Source organism: Musa acuminata, chromosome BXJ1-1, assembly GCF_036884655.1.
Source record: "Musa acuminata AAA Group cultivar baxijiao chromosome BXJ1-1, Cavendish_Baxijiao_AAA, whole genome shotgun sequence".
Lineage (NCBI taxonomy): Eukaryota > Viridiplantae > Streptophyta > Magnoliopsida > Zingiberales > Musaceae > Musa > Musa acuminata.
Genome location: NC_088327.1, coordinates 6,879,967 through 6,897,295, shown reverse-complemented (window position 1 = coordinate 6,897,295; position 17,329 = coordinate 6,879,967). Strand labels below are relative to the sequence as shown.

The following is a 17,329-nucleotide window of genomic DNA, read 5'->3' as shown; positions in this document are numbered from 1 at the left end:
TAGGTTTCTCTTTGTGCAAGTCGAGTTTTTCCGACTCACACACCTCAAGCACAATTTCCCTGTGCCTCTACCGTAAGAGATTTCTTTCCACACGGGTCGAGTTTTCCCAACTCACATGCCTTGTGCATAATTTGCTTTATGCCCGTATCATAGCGGGTTTTGAGTCCTTCATCCATCGTGGCATATTTCGAGTCTTTCTTCCGTCGTGGCAAATCTCGTGTCCTTCCATCCATTATGACAAATCTTAGACCCTTCATCTACCATGGGGGATCTCAAGTCCTTTATTCGTCTTGGTAGATCTCAAGTCCTCCTTTCATCATAGTAGATCTCAAGTCTACCATCTTTCATGGTGGATTTTAAGTCATCCATCCGCCATGGTAGATCTCGAGTCCTCCCTCCTCAATAGCGGATCTTGGGTCTATTGTTTGTCATGGTAGATTTCGAGCTCTTCTTCGGTGGATTTTGGATCTTTTTTCAATCGGTGTCCCTTATAAATTATTCCGAAGGGACAATTGTCTTGATCATAAGTGGAGAGAGGTCAGAATCCTTCTTATAAATTCTCCATCCCCCTATAGGATGGAACACATTCTTCCATTCGAGCCTCCAGAGCTTCCTCAAAAGCCTTTTGCCTCATCCCCAAGGCCTCCTTAGAAGTGTTCTCTACCTTGCCCTGATTCCCTATAAGGCGGATTGGTCTTCGAGTCCCTCATAGTCTGGCCATTAGTTCTACAACAAATTAGTCATCCATCACCCATCTTTTCTTTATCAGGTCAGAATATCTTTCCTTTCTCACACAAGTTTTTCTCGATCTTTTGGCTAGTCGATAGAGGTCCATGCTCTATATTTGGATAGTCCAAGGGTGGAGGAGGTTGCATCCTCCCTTTCAATTGAGGAGTCTCTAATGAACCTGAAGATTCTTCGGGACTTGTCTATGAAAAGTTCATACGACTACGGCTTAGTGGTGAGCACGCCACTCATGGATTACTTGCGAACTATGTATTCTATCATGATCAAGTTTGAAATGTAAGTCATCCAACTCAGTCAACATCCATTCGACCTGAGACTCGGGTCTTTTTCTTTATTTTGTGATACTCTCGAGGTGGGACTTCGTTTTTCCTTCGACTTGTTAATAGTGTATTGCCTCCAATGGTGGGGGATATTATCTTTTCAAATGGTGTCCAACACATTGTGCTACTTAATTGTATTCATTAGAGAATGCCAATGTGCTAGTATTACTCTGACCCGTACCCTTTTCATTGCTTGTTTTCGATTGAATAAAAGAAGAAGTAGCTACTACCTTACCGCTTAGGGGGATTTTAAAGTTAGTAGTGCTCCTTTCAACCACAACGGTCGGAAGAAACACTTCTTCCTCGTGGGTTCAAGTCGAGATTGAGAATTTAATCTCACCTAATCAGCACATTATATGTACAACATCCCTCCCTTTCTATCGGACCAGGAGGCATAACAAGTGTTTCAACTAACGAACATGCTCTCTTTCTTCGAAGCAGTCCAAGACAATGATTAGCTGATTGATACGAGTCTCAATTCGGCCTCTCAAAGTGTGACCCAAACCTTCCATCGCTTTACCTTAATTTTTTTTTTAATCTTTTGCAACCTCGTGATTTTAATCTTTTATATGACTGCATTTCTTGAAAGAAAAGTGCCTGACTACTCGTTGGGCATGGCCTTTTCGGCTCATATTGCTGTTCGTGAGCCACCGATAGAAGCGTCTGGCCTATGCTAGATCCGACCAGCATGATGATGACGGAGGCCGGATCGACAGTCGTCGCCACCACCAGCGTCACCATCGCTGCAGCTGCGCGGCTGGGTCTGGATCTCCTGCGGAGGATGGGGAGGAGGGAAGCGGGCATTCGCGTCAGGAAGCGATGGCGTCCGGCGCACGGAGTTCGCATCTCTTTCTGATTTGATCAAGACGCGGGCGACGGACGACACTGAGACGCGGGAGAGAATTTGACGGTTTTGGAGCGACCCACAGTAAAAGCTTTCCTCTTCAATGTTAAATGCTACGCTGCGTGTGGACTTGGCATTCCATCAAGTACATGAATTCATTGCATGCATGAATTGGCATGAACTGTAAATTTGATGGGGCAAAGCACATCATGTACACGAATGCATTGCATGCATGAACTATAAATTGATTCGGCAAAATCCAGATTTAAGCCTTTCCTGGTAGTTCAGCAATGAGGGTTAGTTGATTGTGTACTTCGATTCAGATGTCTATAACTGGATCTGAACTATCGTGATGTTTAGTGTTCAATCAAACAGGTTCGATGTGAGTGGGCCTTATATTTTTGCATATGAGCCTATAGAAATTACATACGGTTACTGCTCATGTAGTCACCGGGTCACGAGGCTGGGGCAGCGCAGGCGTCGCAGCCGTCTCCTCCCACCTCGTCGGCCATCGGATGGTTGACTTGAAAAGGAGGAGGACGGAGAGGAGTAGACGGTTTGTGACGACGAGTGCTGGCCTTCTTGGTGCCCCAGCTAGGCATGCCGGCGAGGAGGGATAAGTTTCTGCTGGAATCGTTGGAGAGGTCACACAGAATGGCAGCTACCTAGAGTTCCTCATCGGTCGGCGTCTCATTCCGCTGTGACATTTTCTGCAACAAATCAGTCATCAGTTATCCAACTTTTCAGTGGACTGTATTTTTTTTCTCGTTAAAGTTCCTCGTAATCTTTTGGCCGCTAGTCAGTCGAAGTTTGTGCTCCATCATTAGATAGTCCAAGGGTGGAGGAGGTTGCGTCCTCTCCTTCATCGGAGGATGTGTCTCCCGTGAATCTGAATGTTCTTCGAGACTTTAAGTCTATAAAAAATTTACATGACTATGACTCAATAGTCAACACGCCACTTCTAGATCGCTTGCGAACTAAGTATTTTATCCCGATTACGTTTGATCTAGATGTCCCTCGACCTGATCAATGTCCATTCGATTCTATGCTTGGACCTTTTTGTTTATCTTGTGATGCCCTTGAGGCGAGACTTTATCTTTCCCTCCATCTGGTAATAGTTTTTTGCCTCAAATGGTGGGGAATATCGTATTCTCAAATGATGCCTAACTCATGACACTACTTAATTATATTTATTTGAGAATGTCAACAATGAAGGAGTGCTTCTTCCTTATGAGTTTAAGTTGGGGTTGGGGGTTCAATCTTACCTAATTAACACATTGCATAGATAACATATCTCTCGCTACCTATCGGACGAGGAGGTGGATCAAATATTTTGACCAAAATATGAGTGAGGATTGATTGATCAATACAGGTCTTGACCAGGCTCCTCGGGGTATAACCCAAACTTTCCATCGTTTCACCTCACTTTTTTTTTTAATCTTATGCAGCCTGATGATTTTAATCTTTTACATGCATAAATCTGTATTTCTCGAAAAGAAAGGTGCCTAGCTCCTTGTCGGGCATGGTAGCACCGGTCCGATCATCATGCTACCAATGTCACCATGCTGTAGCTGCGTGGCTGGGTCTGGATCTCTTGCGGAGGATGGGGAGCAGGGAAGCAGGCGTTCGCGGCAAGAAGCGATGGCGTCCGACACACAGATTTCGCATCTGTTGCTGACTTGATAAAGACGCGTGCGACGGACGAGATTGAGAGCCGAGAGAGAATGGACGGTTTTGGAGCGACCCACAATAAAGCTTTCCTCTTGCATGTTGGAACGCTACGCTGCGTGTGGACTGGGCATTCCATCAGGTTCATGAACGCATTGCACGCATGAATTGGCATTGGCATGAACTATATATACATTTGATGGGGCAAAGCACATCATGTACACGAATGCATTGCATGCATGAACTATAAAATTGATTGGGCAAATTCCAGATTTAAGCCTTTCCTGGTAGTTCAGCGATGAGCGTTAGTTGATTGTTTACTTCGATTCAGATGTCTATAACAGGATCTGAACTATCCCCCAATTCTTATCAACGAAACTAAGTTGCTTATTGATGGCTAGTCACTCATGTATCAAATGGGTAATTAGTCGAGCACGAACCCGATTAGTGACTCGAGTTCGGTCTCTAACCGTCCACCGATCCTTCCGCTCCACTTCGAGCTGCCACTCGATCGCCCGCCTATATAAGCAGACCGCCACCAGTTCTTACTGTCTTTCTCTCTGCCGCTCTCTCTCAAACATGCCCTATCCAGATAAATAAAGGGCGGGAAACCCTCCTCCTCCATCTAACTCCATCGCATTCTTGCTCTTCGCCGCTCTCCCTCCACTCGAAGGTAAGGCCCTGCTCCAATCTATCCGTTCCCAACCGGTCGATCCCCTGCTGTAACTTGGATTCTTGATCGATTGAATCGCTTTGATCCCGTTGCGATTCCTCCGGATGCAGGTTTTGCCGATCTACCATGGGGCTTCACCTTCGATGCCACCATGTTCCTTCCGAGGCTGTGCCTCCGACCTCGTCGTGGTTGCCAACCCCGCCATCATCCAGATGGCGATCCAGGCCACCATCGACTCGATCTTGCTTAGCCCAATCCAGGTTCGTTTCTCCTCCTCCCCTCCCCTCTTGTCGTTTCGTTTGGACTCGATATCAGTCGTCAGATCTCGGTTTCACGGTTGTTCAACGTAGATCTAGGTTTATTCTGGCGATTAGCCTTATGCTTGCCTAGTTCTTGCAATATGGTTTGGAAACCTGGTGGGATGAACGTGGGCTGTAGCCTAAAATGAATAGGTTGGGCTGGATTTCATTGTGCACCGCCCATCGCTATGGCTCCTTGAACCTCTCACTGCAAGCCGCGTATGATGCAAAAACTAGATTTTCGTTGATCAACTTTATGATGCACAGAAAGAAAAATATTCAAATTAGGTTCAGATTACAACAAAAAATTAGTCGGACTTGAATTTTTCTAAATACCAATCATTATCATTACTGAATAGCAATGATAGTGAATTTATTATTATTTTTCAGTTGTTATATTAATCCAATCCATTCAAATTGAATTTAAATTATGTACTTAGATTAAGTTGAGTACGTTTTTGGTTTGATTTGAGATGGTATCGAATCACATTTGAATTCGGTGCATAGTCCATTTCGAATCAGTAATGTATGAGGTGCACGTGATGTGTTTAGTAGGGATAAAACCTCGGTTCGCTTTAAACGTCCCGTCGCACATAAATGGACGGCCAGCTTTAGGTCGTCACGAAGGGCAGTCAAGAAGGGAAGGAGATCCCAACCGAAATTAAGAATACTATTCCTCGAAGACAGTTTTCTCCCAGGAAGCGAGAAAGCTTGCCGGACAATACCCCTACCTACCGTCAGCCCGGTGGGACCCACGCGGTGAGGAACGGGTCCGGACGCTGCGATGTATCCCCTGGTGGATAAGCATTGATTCCCACGCGATCGAGGCTTACCCGCCGGAAGGCCCGCCTGCCTTGGCAAGAATATAGTCTCGGGCCCACTGGTGGGATCCACGCGGTGAGGAACGGGTCCAGACGCTGCGATGTATCCCCTGGTGGATAAGCATTGATTCCCCACGCGATTGAGGCTTACCCGCCGGAAGGCCCGCCTGCCTTGGCAAGAATTTAGTCTCCGGCCCACTGGTGGGACCCACGCGGTGAGGAACTGGTCCCGACGCTGCGATGTATCCCCTGGTGGATAAGCATTGATTCCCCACGCGATTGAGGCTTACCCGCTGGAAGGCCCGCCTCCCTTGGCAAGAATTTAGTCAAGGGCCCACTGGTGGGCCCAGACGATGAGCTGCATGTGGGAATGCAGCAAACGCCGATTAGGTAAGCGTATGCATTTTATATCTTACAAATAAAAAAAGAAAAAAAAAGATTTAAAAATTCCCTTGTCTAGGAGATGATCATAAAAATGTGGTGCTTAAGATTGATGGATTGGATTATACGGGTCCATAAAGCATTTATCAGGAAAAAAAAAAGTAGAGATGCGAATGATATCTCTTTTCTTTTCTGGAAAATAAAATTATAGTTCTTTATTATTTCCTGGGAAAAATGCTCTTCCTGGAGCATGTGACCCATTGGGTCGTTTACTGCCCCAAAATCAGTCAATTGCTTGTCCATTCTCATTGGACCAAGAAGACCTTTATTCGCGAGTTGTTCTACAGATGGTGCTATCAAGATATCGCCAAATGTGGATGGGCCAAAAGCTACACCCTGCTACCAAAGAGACTGCCAATTTCTGACGAATGAGTCTATATATATGCTATAAAATAGTACGATTTTAAAAGCGCGAACTGGTATATTGCTTGCCAATTCTCAGTCAGCCATGATGACTTGTGTTGAACTTTTTTTCCCTCTGTGTTTCTTCTGTTTTTTTCTTAAATGATTTTATTTAGATACCAAAGCTAGATAGTTCTATCAAGATATTGCCATATGCAAATGAGTCGGGCTACATGCGTACAACATAGTGTACCACATGTTTATCCACGATGTCAGATTCATCCGTCACGTGATGACTACGGATGAAGTGGGGCTCATCGAGTTGACAAGCCTTCATATATTAGATCGTTCTTGATCATTTCCATGATGACTACGGATGTTAGTGGGCCCGTTCGAGTCTTCTAATCGAGTTGACAAACCATTATATATTAGATCGTTCTTGATCATTTCCATGATGACCAGGGATGTTAGTGGGCCCCTTCGAGTCTTCTAATCCTAACCAACATCGTAGCTACGAAACTGGACGCCAGTTAATAAAAAACCATTTATTATTGTCGATAGAAGAACAATAATATGTCTGTGCAACAAACGATCGTTACAAGTTGGTATTTATTTTACCCTCTTGCTGAGAGGATAATTAATTCTCTCTTTTTGTTTGTTTTTTGAACTAATTAAGCATGGATTCGTGAACGAAACTCTTACTATATCCTTTTACTGGAGGTGATTTTTTTTTTCCTGATGATATTTTTAATGGACCTCATATTGCGACCAACAAATCATGTAGATGTGGTGAATAAGACAATAGAGGCGGGGAAACAAGTCTTTGCCCACTCGAAAGTATCAGCGTCTCTAGGAAAGCGACATATTTTCCGGGTTTGACGTGGCCGTATCTATGCTGTGAAGAGTAGTACATAAATGCATGCAACGGCTCATGCAGACGTAAACACGTCTCGGGATGCGTGACGCGAGCTGATCGATGGTGTGGATCTCGGAAAGGATACACCGGTGGCGTTCGCCAGCCAATGACCGGGTTGTCTGACACTCACCTTTTGACCCTTGTGAAGCTTCCACTAATCCGTTAATCTCACCTTTCCACATCAACCATGGCTGCTCCCTGATCTCTGCCTTCCCCTATCCTGGCAATGATGCGCCCTCGCCCTGTTCGACTCCCACCGGCCTCATTAAGAGGCAGTTTGACCCAAACCAAAGCGAAGCAGGCGGCGGTGCAGATGACAACAGATATAGGAATGCAGACTGCGTGGAGATCAAATTGAACGATGGAGGACTCCTTTAGGTGCAAAATGATGCCGCCTCCGCTCTTACGCTTCTTCTTCTTCCTTGCCCTCTTCTTGTTTGCGTGGCGAGCTGCAGCAACGGAGGGGAAGAGGACGACGTTCATGTTTCTGGTGGATACCAGTTTGAGGCCCTCCCCTTTCCCCTCCGATCGCCATTGGTACTCCTCTCTACTTCCCTCTACCTCTTCTCGTCTCTTCCACCACTACCAGTCTCTCCTGCACGGCTTCTCCGCCTCCCTCACTCCTTCCCAGGCGAGAGCCATAGGCGAGCACCGGGGAGTCGTCGCCGTCAGTCCCGACTCCCTCCTTCGCACCCACACCACTCGATCCCCCTCCTTCCTCGGCCTCGACCTTCGCGGCTCCCGCCTCTCCGCCCTGTCCCACCGTGGCTCCGCCGCCGTCATCGGATTCATCGACACCGGCATCTGGCCGGAGCGACCTAGCTTCTCTGATCGCGGCCTCGGCCCGCCTCCACGCCGCTGGCGCGGGGAGTGCGAGGAGGGCCCGGGTTTCAACCGTTCCCACTGCAACCGCAAGCTGGTCGGCGCCCGATCCTTCTCCGCCGGCTACGCGGCCGCGTTCGACGTCGGCGGGCAGGACGAGCTCCGCTCGGCAAGAGACCACGACGGCCACGGAACCCACGTCGCTTCCATCGCCGCCGGGGCGTCGGTCGCTGGCGCGGGGTTCGAGGGCTTCGCCCGCGGCTTGGCGCGCGGTATGGCGCCCCGGGCGAGGATCGCGGTCTACAAGGTGTGCTGGGCCGAGGGGTGCATGGTGTCCGATGTCGTAGCGGCCATCGAGAAGGCGGTGTCCGATGGCGTGGATGTCGTCTCCCTCTCGATCGGATCGTCTTCTCCGGCGCCGTTCTACCACCTCGATCCGCTCGCGGTCGCCACCTTCCGCGCCTCACTGCAAGGAGTTTTCGTCGCGGCGTCGGCGGGGAACGGCGGCCCCTCCCCGGGGAGCGTCGCGAACTCCCCGCCTTGGATCACCACCATCGGCGCCGGAACCATCGACCGATATTTCCCTGCGGTCGTCCGACTCGGCAACGGCGCGTGCGTCCGTGGTACGTCCATCTCCATGCGCCCTCGAGAACCTCGCCGTCGTCATCTCGTGCACCTATTCTCCGTGGGTAGAATCACCGCCGCCGACACGAACCTCACCTCCCAGCATATAAACGGCAGGATCGTGTTGTGGGAATCTGGCCGACGAGCGGCGAGAATCGAGACCGGCGCCGCGCTGAAACGCGCGGGGGCGGTCGGTACGGTGGTCTACCACGGGGACGTCGACCCGGAAGGCATACTCGCGGAGCCACATGTGGTGCCCACTGTCGCCGTAGGATCTCGAGGAGCGGCCATCATCGAGGCGTACATCAGAACAGCCAGGAATCCGACGGCCGTGATCTCGTCGGAGGGGACAGAGCTACTCCCTGGAGACGCGCCGGAGGTCGCGTCCTTCTCCGCCCGGGGTCCCAATCCGTCGGTCCCCTGGGTGCTGAAGCCGGACATACTGGCGCCAGGGGTGAACATCGTGGGCGCATGGACGGACGCGATCGGGCCATCGGGATGGGCCGCGGACATCCGACGGCCGTGGTTCAGCGTCATGTCGGGGACTTCCATGGCGTGCCCGCACGTGTCGGGGGTGGCGGCGCTCCTGCGCGCCGCTCGCCCGCGGTGGGGTCCGTGGGAGATCCGGTCGGCACTCATGACGACCGCGGCGGCTTCACCGCCGGTGGGCGATGAAGCCGGGGAAGGAGGACCGCCGGCGGCGGGAGCGGGCCACCTGCGCCCGGAGCGGGCAGTGGATCCAGGGCTGGTGTACGACTTGATGTACGACGACTACGTAGGGCTCCTCTGCGGGCTAAATTACACGGCCAAGTCCATCCGCATACTCACCGGGAAAGCGGCAGCTCCTTGCGAGCCTTCCGGCGACAAGGGGGTGTGGGGGTTCAACTACCCGGCCTTCGTGGCAGCGGCGGAGGAGATTGCATCGACAGGCGAACTCGTGTTCCACAGGAGGTTGAAGAGGGTCGACGGTGGTGGCCCGTGCCGCCGCTACAGGGCAGTGGTGGCGGCGCCGGCTGGTTACGCTGCGGTGGTTGAGCCGGAGCGGCTATGGTTCAGCGGCATGGATGGGGAGACGGTAGCGTTCAGGGTGGTGCTGAGTGAAGCGAGGGGGAGCGGAGGACGAGGGAGGCGCCACTGGTGGAAGGGTGGAAGCTTGACGTGGCGGGAAGAAGAGGGGAAGCACGCGGTGAGAAGTCCCATTGTCGTGTTGTTTCGCAGATACATGACGAAGGAAGAGGAAGTAGTACTCTGATGGAGTCTTCGTTATGATGCAAAATAGTAGTAGTACTAGTAGTGAAGGACATGCCCCGTCCCTGATCTACTGTTTATAATGCTGCACTTAGAAAGGTATTTCGTTTCGGGGGCAAAGGGTAAGTGGCACAAGTAAAAAAATAGAAGATCTGCTGGTGTTGTGGTAAATTGATTTCACACGCCGCTATGATGATAAAAAGGAAATGCAGATACCTACATCTATGCATGGGTTATATCATTGGCTCAATTATTGCTATACAATTGTGTACAGCAAATGGTGAAATATTCATCAACTTCCCGATATCAGGGATTTAGTGAATAGATTACCATGATATTTCATGGTGAAATATCATGAAAATAATCTTTCACTGATGACTTCCCTGTTAGTTTTTGCAGCTCTAAAAATTTTGGAAGCAATGGGTCTCTGCAAACTATTACAGTGATATAGATTTATGCTGCATCTCCCAATTAGTTCACACACCACCTTCGTTTTTTATTGCAATTTTGGGCTTCTCATTCACTCCTGCTAAGTTGTCTCCGTGCTTAATGATTTGTATGTCGGTGTTTGCCTTTCACATAGACTACTTATAGCCCATTGATGCCACCTTCATGTCTATTCTTGTTGGTGATAATGAGCTAAACACGAGTGAATGAGTCATCTGGTGACAGAGTTGGACTCCGCCGTACATTAGGCAAAAGTGATGGTGGCTGAGCGGGTCAGCCCGTTTCAACACTTGGTGGTTTTATAGCTCATTTGACATTCTACGTTGTTGCTCACGTCTATTCTTAACCAAAGGATCCTTTGCGCCAAGCTTACAAAATGGATATAGAAATGGTGCTGGAGTTTGACTGACAATCCCCCCTCGATGGTCAAGTCAAAGGGAATTGCATTATGGCACGAGAGCATAGGAAGCTCGGAACAAGAGAGTTTAAGTGAAAACAAAGATGAAACTTCTCCCATCCTACTCCATCTTGAGTTGTCTCCTTCTCGTGAGATGGGTTCTGGAGACCCTCTAGCCTTTCGAAGGGGCATTTTAGTCTTCCGAGTTACAAAGAGAGGTTACTGTGGTAGGTATGCTTGGGGAAAATTATTGCGTAGGATTAGAAAAGACTCGATAAATCACACGGTAATATTCCCCCACATGTCGCACCCTCTGAACCGGAAGATGCAACGACAAAGTGGATTGACAGTGGTAAAATGATGGTTAATCCTTTCAGGTAGTGTGGTTTTATTGTCGTATTGGTAGTAAAGTTGACGCATCATGGACAGGTTTGATCATGATTTCAGACCCATCGATTTCACTTTAGCAAAATTTGAAGTTAGAATTGAATCAACAAGGATCAATTTTGGAATCGGAATGGTCGATTTTGGTTTTGATTCAATTGGTTCCGGTTCTGATTTGAATAGATAATTTTTTAAAAAAAATTATAATATAAAAATTATAATTTTATTTTTAAATTTTGAAAAATAAATGTACATCCATAATGAGTGTAAATATGTAATAATAATAAAAAGATATAACATTCTGTAAAATTATAAATATCTATCTTTTTTTTTAATCTTTGTACTAATAATTTTTCTCCCTTAAAAATTTTACTACCCACTCTAACTTAATTAATAGATACAAAAGTTTCCAAGGTACCATGTTCTCTAATATAGTTAGCACTTTAATGGTTATATAAGTTAATGATTAATTTTTTAATATCTCTAACTTTATCGCTAGGAAAGAGCTTAAGACCGTTAAAAGGTCACTGAGCGTTTAACCAAAAGTGTGAGAAATATATGAGAGATTTGAAGGATATTTATAGGGTTTTTGGATCTTTTTCCACCTAAAATGCTCCTAAAGTAACTATTATTTGATTAATGGAGGGGGCAAATATATTGTTTTATATTTTTAAATTATAAAATGACTAAAATACCTATGAATATAGCCATTTATATGGCTGTCTGAGGGGCAAACTACTCCATCAATAACTAGGCAAACAACTTATTGATAAGGGCTTTTTTTAATAAAAAAATCATCGAACCATTAATTCTAGTTCTTGAACTATCGATTTTTGAATTGATAATTCTGATTTTTTAAACATAGGAATCAGAATCAATCTATTACTCACCAATCCGATTTGGTTTGGAATTGACAAATCATGAACCTAGTTTAGTTTCTACCTGGTTTAAACCGAACCGTGGTCAAGCTACGTGGAGATATGAGCTCTGACTTGTTAATTTATGGTGTCGAAGTACTAATTTAGCATGAGAAAAAAAGGTGGATAATTCTTAAACAATCCACACGTTAGGGAATTGATAGAGTCACGATGATGTGACCGATACCACGACGTCATATGGTTGACACCTTGGCGTTAGGTGACCAACACCTTAGCACTAGATGGGGACAATCTCATTACACTTTAGGCCAAGAAATGTGGGGACAAGTGACAAAGGCGTGATGAAGTGGTCAACACCTTGACGTCAGGTGATCGACATCTCGATATCAAGTAGCTAACATTTCAATTCTAGGTGAATGATATCTTAGCGTTAGGTGCCTGACCATCGCTACCATCTCGACGTCAGGCCACCATGTGGTTGATAGCTCACCATCGTACATTCAATACCATGTGGCAAAACGGGCCGAATGTTACTACACTTAAGAATTTGATGCACCATGAGCGAAACTAAGTATGAGAAACACACACCATGATTTTTATGATCAACATCTACTGCAGATGTAATGACACTTAAAACTCATTATAAAAGAATTTCCTAAGTTCATTCACTACACACAATCTTTTATCCCAAAAAGCTAGTCGAATCGTTTGAATCATTTATTAATTAAGCAGTAAAGGGGCATCATCATCGAAAACATTTCAATGTAATTTTATAGGATCAGCATGCCTAGAGTTGAACTTGTTTGGTATCAGTGAAGTTTAACTTAGGAATAATTCGAAAGAATAATCTCAATTGGCTCTGAATTAGCTCCGAACTCAAATTATCAAATCTGACTAAACATGAAAAAATGTTAAAAAAATTATTTGTGTATAGGAGATTGCATGTATGTAAGAGATGATGATAAGCATAAGCTAACGGCTAGTCACACGTTACTAAGACCGCAAACACTTGGGGTGACGCGGATGAGCCAATCGTCCTCGAACGCATGTGGATGAATTTGACCCTTTAGGAACAAGAGGAAGAAGATGAACATGGGAAAAATTTCCATGCGCCTCCGATGAATGGACGAAGGGATTAGTCTCTCATTGTTAAGATCGAAAAAAGTGAAATGACATAGTTGACCTATATAACTCATCAAGTCAACTTTTTTTAAATTGTATTGATGTTCCACTCCAACTCAAATTCCAGAATGTTAGAAAATTCTAAATTTTCTAGCAGCTAAAATTTGGTCAGATCATTAACTGAGACTTAAAAAAAATAAATATTAGTTCACAAAGCATGTCTTTCTCCTCCGAATTCTGCTCTGACTTATTATAATGACCGCAGCAGACAGCCAGCATATGGTTTACTTTAAAGTAGTCTAGTTTTCTGGCTTCAAGTCTAACTTTGTCGGACTTGGGGTGTAGCTTACAAGAGTGAGTGAAAATAACAAGAGTGAGTGAAAATAACACCACTAGTTAGATCCAGGCTTTTGGACCTATTCAAACGGCAAGCAGAAGTCATCAATAAACTATTAGCACCAGAGGACTCGAAATAACAATGGCACAAACCATGGCTTTCCTTTAGGTTGGTTTTGATGTTGTTTATTGTCATGACAGAGCAATGCTCTGTATGTATTGCATGGCTGGATTAGAATTCTTGTGGTAAGTCATGAGTTATGTATCATAGGACCTGAAATTTAATTATTTTAAATATTTTTAAATTGTATTATATATAATTTTAAATTATTTTAAATATTTTTAAATTGTATTATATATAATTTTAAATTATTTAATATATTTTTAAATATTTTTTATTTTAGTGATTTAGTGACACAGGGTCGATTCTTGGTTCGGTTCTGATAACTATGATTGAATCCTCTTAGTTGGATGCCTGATTAATGTTTGTGTGATGTTTTATCTCTAATTAGCTTGAATCATATAATTTTCTAACGCATGATGTACTTTGATACCATGAAAAAAATTTAGAATTAGATATAGATAATAAATAATCTTAAAAACTGAAGTCATTAGAGACCGATCTGATCCATATTAAACTCTAATGCTAACATCGAGGAGAAGACAAGAACAGGGGGGGCCACGTCGGACTGCTCATGAGATGGACGACCGACGTGCGACAACCCATGCACGTACCAGCTCCAATGGTGGAGCTTCTTCCGGAAAAGCCCACACCCACCACACTCACACAGTCCCTTTCTCGACTCTTCACTCTCACTCACCACAAGCAGCCTCAATTCCCAGCCCTCTTCTCATATTATATATACACGTATCATCTACCTTCGTAGATCCCGGAGTCTTATATCCCCTTCCTCGTTCTCCCTCGGCGAACACCATGAGCGAGAGCTAGAAGAGCATGTTCATGTTGGTCTGAGATCTCCAGCATCGATTCCTCTTTCCTGGTTGGGTTCAAAGTGTGGGATCCGCCATGATCACCGGGAAGGACATTTACGACGTGCTGGCGGCGGTGGTGCCGCTGTACGTGGCGATGATCCTCGCCTACGGCTCGGTGCGGTGGTGGAAGATCTTCACCCCCAACCAGTGCTCCGGGATCAACCGCTTCGTCGCGGTGTTCGCCGTCCCACTCCTCTCCTTCCACTTCATCTCCACCAACAACATCTACGCCATGAACTTCCACTTCATCGCCGCCGACTCGCTGCAGAAGGTGGTCATCCTAGTGGCGCTGTTCCTGTGGCACAACCTCTCCCGACGCGGCAGCCTCGACTGGAGCATCACCCTCTTCTCCCTCTCCACTCTCCCCAACACCCTGGTGATGGGCATCCCCCTCCTCCGGGCCATGTACGGCGACTTCTCCGGCAACCTCATGGTCCAGATCGTGGTGATGCAGAGCGTCATCTGGTACACCCTCATGCTCTTCCTCTTCGAGTACCGCGGCGCCAAGGCCCTCATCTCGGAGCAGTTCCCCGCCGACATCACCGCCTCCATCACCTCCTTCCGCGTCGACTCCGACGTCATCTCCCTCAACGGCAGGGAGCCGCTGCAGGCCGACGCGGAGGTCGGGCAGGACGGGAAGGTCCACGTGGTCGTCAGGAAGTCGAGCTCCTCCATCGCACGATCCATGGCGTCCTCCTACAACAAGTCTCACGGACTCAACTCCATGACTTCCATGACGCCGAGGGCCTCCAATCTCACAGGCGTCGAGATCTACTCCCTGCAGTCGTCGAGGGACCCGACGCCGAGGGCGTCCAGCTTCAACCAGACTGACTTCTACGCCATGTTCTCGAGCAAGGTCACCAGCCCGAGGGCCGCCGGGTGCAACGTCGAGGACGACGGCGGGGTCAAGCCGGGAAAGCACAGAGGGAGCGGGAGCAAGAGCAGCGAGTTCATGAACGGGGGGCTATACACCACCTCGTCTTCCTCCTCCTACCCAGCTCCCAACCCCATGCTCTCTGGCCTGTCTAGCGGGGCCAAGGAGGGCGCCGCCGCCGCGGCCAATGGCAACAAGGAGCTCCACATGTTCGTGTGGAGCTCCAGTGCTTCCCCGGGCTCGGAGGCCAACCTAAGGAACATAGTGAACCGAGCTGCCTCCACAGAATTCGGGATCGTGGATCCTCCCAAGGCCGCCGCCCACTTCCAAGAAAACCCTACTCCCAAAGGTAGTAGTTCTTTTTCATTTGCCTGCTGCTTGTTAAGCAGGAAAGATGTGATAACCATGAGGTCTTTGGATGAAACGTAGGCGTGCATGCAACCAGCGGCAACGCCAGCCCGACAAAGAAGGCGGGAGCAGCGGCAAGCGGGGAGTTGGACATGGAAGACGGCCGGAAAAGCCACGGTGGGAAGTTCCCGACAAACACGTCACCGTACGTGACGCAGAAGAAGGGGGTGGACGCCGGCGGCGCACCGGGTCTGGTGGAGAGCAGCCACCGGATGCCGCCAGCCAGCGTGATGACCCGACTCATAGTCATCATGGTTTGGAGGAAGCTCATCCGGAACCCTAACACCTACTCCAGCCTCATCGGCCTCATCTGGTCCCTCGTATCCTTCAGGTGCTCAACATACGCACCTCAATACGACTAATTTTGACTGAAATCTGAGTACGAAGGATTGATAGTTCAAAATCTTATCTTATAAACATAAACACACCTTAATATTGACATACCATTCGATAACAACTTAGACTATTGATAGCAAGATACCTTTTGAGTCATTGGTGTAGACATGTTGATAACTAGTTCCTCATATTTCTCATGGTCAAAAACCCTAACCTAGCTAGTCCTTGAAGCAACTTAATAAAGCCGTCGATGCATTCTCGTGGTGGTCCTTTTTATTCTTCATGGTCTGTAGGGGCTTTCTTTTCAGTGTAAGATGGTAGTAGTTCGAGTCAGACTAAGGTTTTGTTGCAATGACACTGATGCTGTGGTACATCTCTAGGTGGAACATCGAGATGCCGACGATAATAAAAGGTTCGATATCAATACTATCTGATGCAGGACTGGGAATGGCCATGTTCAGTTTAGGTACGTTCTCTGTCTTCTCCGATGACTGCAAGATTAATCAGATGATGATGGCACAACCCATGGCTTACACGTTCGTATACTATTTGCCCAACAAAAAATGAAGGTCTTTTCATGGCACTCCAACCAAAGATCATTTCATGTGGGAAGTCGGTGGCTGCTTTCTCCATGGCGGTCAGGTTCTTGACAGGCCCAGCAGTGATCGCAGCGACCTCCATCGCCATTGGAGTCCGTGGAGTTCTCCTGCACGTGGCCATTGTCCAGGTAACTATTCTTGTTAACCTCCAACCCTACACCCCATTCAAGTCATTCCTTCATATGACGAGACCTGTATATATGCATACGAATATTACTGATTGCAGGCAGCTCTACCCCAAGGAATTGTCCCATTTGTGTTCGCCAAGGAGTACAATTGCCACCCTGACATACTTAGCACTGCGTACGCAACCTTCCTTATCTCTGAACTCCTAATGGACAGTGATGGCATTGTGTGTGTGAGAATGATGATTCTTTGTTCCATGCACGCAGGGTTATCTTTGGCATGCTCATCGCCCTACCCATCACAATCCTCTACTACGTTCTCCTGGGAGTGTAGGATGCTGCAACTTTGAAGAGGGCGAAGGAGAAGAAGGAATAGGAGATAACATGACGCTCTGCATTTTTCCTTAGACTAGATTTGTTTATTTCTTAGGATGCGAATTGTCCACCCTAAGGAAAGGACTTAGTGCTCATATATATATTTTATCTTGCATGGTGAATGGTGCATGTGAGTTCACTGCGTATAAAATTGATTTCTATCTGCTGTTGCTGAAACATCATAAAGATTCAAAGATCCATGTGCATGAGCAACATGACTGTAAGGGTAGAATACCGGAAGAGGGGGGGGGTGGGAATCTTATTCCATGTGAATTTAGTTGGTGAAGGCT

General features: G+C 47.1%; 2 protein-coding genes across 2 annotated transcripts; both read left to right on the top strand.

Annotated features, from left to right (window-relative positions):
* The first annotated feature begins 7,432 nt into the window (after positions 1-7,432).
* On the top strand, positions 7,433-9,769 carry LOC103989294 (subtilisin-like protease SBT1.5). The gene has a single exon (XM_009408101.3). It carries the CDS (start codon positions 7,433-7,435, stop codon positions 9,767-9,769), a length of 2,337 nt encoding a protein of 778 aa, XP_009406376.2.
* A 4,448-nt stretch (positions 9,770-14,217) lies between these two features.
* Positions 14,218-17,161, top strand: LOC135638087 (auxin efflux carrier component 2-like). Its single transcript, XM_065151059.1, has 6 exons — positions 14,218-15,545; positions 15,626-15,935; positions 16,321-16,406; positions 16,510-16,667; positions 16,766-16,842; positions 16,932-17,161. Exons 1-6 carry the CDS (start codon positions 14,357-14,359, stop codon positions 16,996-16,998), a joined length of 1,887 nt encoding a protein of 628 aa, XP_065007131.1. The 5' UTR covers positions 14,218-14,356; the 3' UTR covers positions 16,999-17,161.
* Positions 17,162-17,329: the final 168 nt, after the last annotated feature.

What these genes read in the sequence shown, in the direction of transcription:
- LOC135638087 (XM_065151059.1), top strand. Translation starts at nt 14,357, where the DNA reads ATGATCACCGGGAAGGACATTTACGACGTGCTGGCGGCGGTGGTGCCG. An exon ending in AGAAAACCCTACTCCCAAAG is followed by an intron (nt 15,546 to 15,625) that starts GTAGTAGTTCTT and finishes GATGAAACGTAG; the next exon opens with GCGTGCATGCAACCAGCGGC. An exon ending in TGGTCCCTCGTATCCTTCAG is followed by an intron (nt 15,936 to 16,320) that starts GTGCTCAACATA and finishes GTACATCTCTAG; the next exon opens with GTGGAACATCGAGATGCCGA.
- LOC103989294 (XM_009408101.3), top strand. Translation starts at nt 7,433, where the DNA reads ATGGAGGACTCCTTTAGGTGCAAAATGATGCCGCCTCCGCTCTTACGC.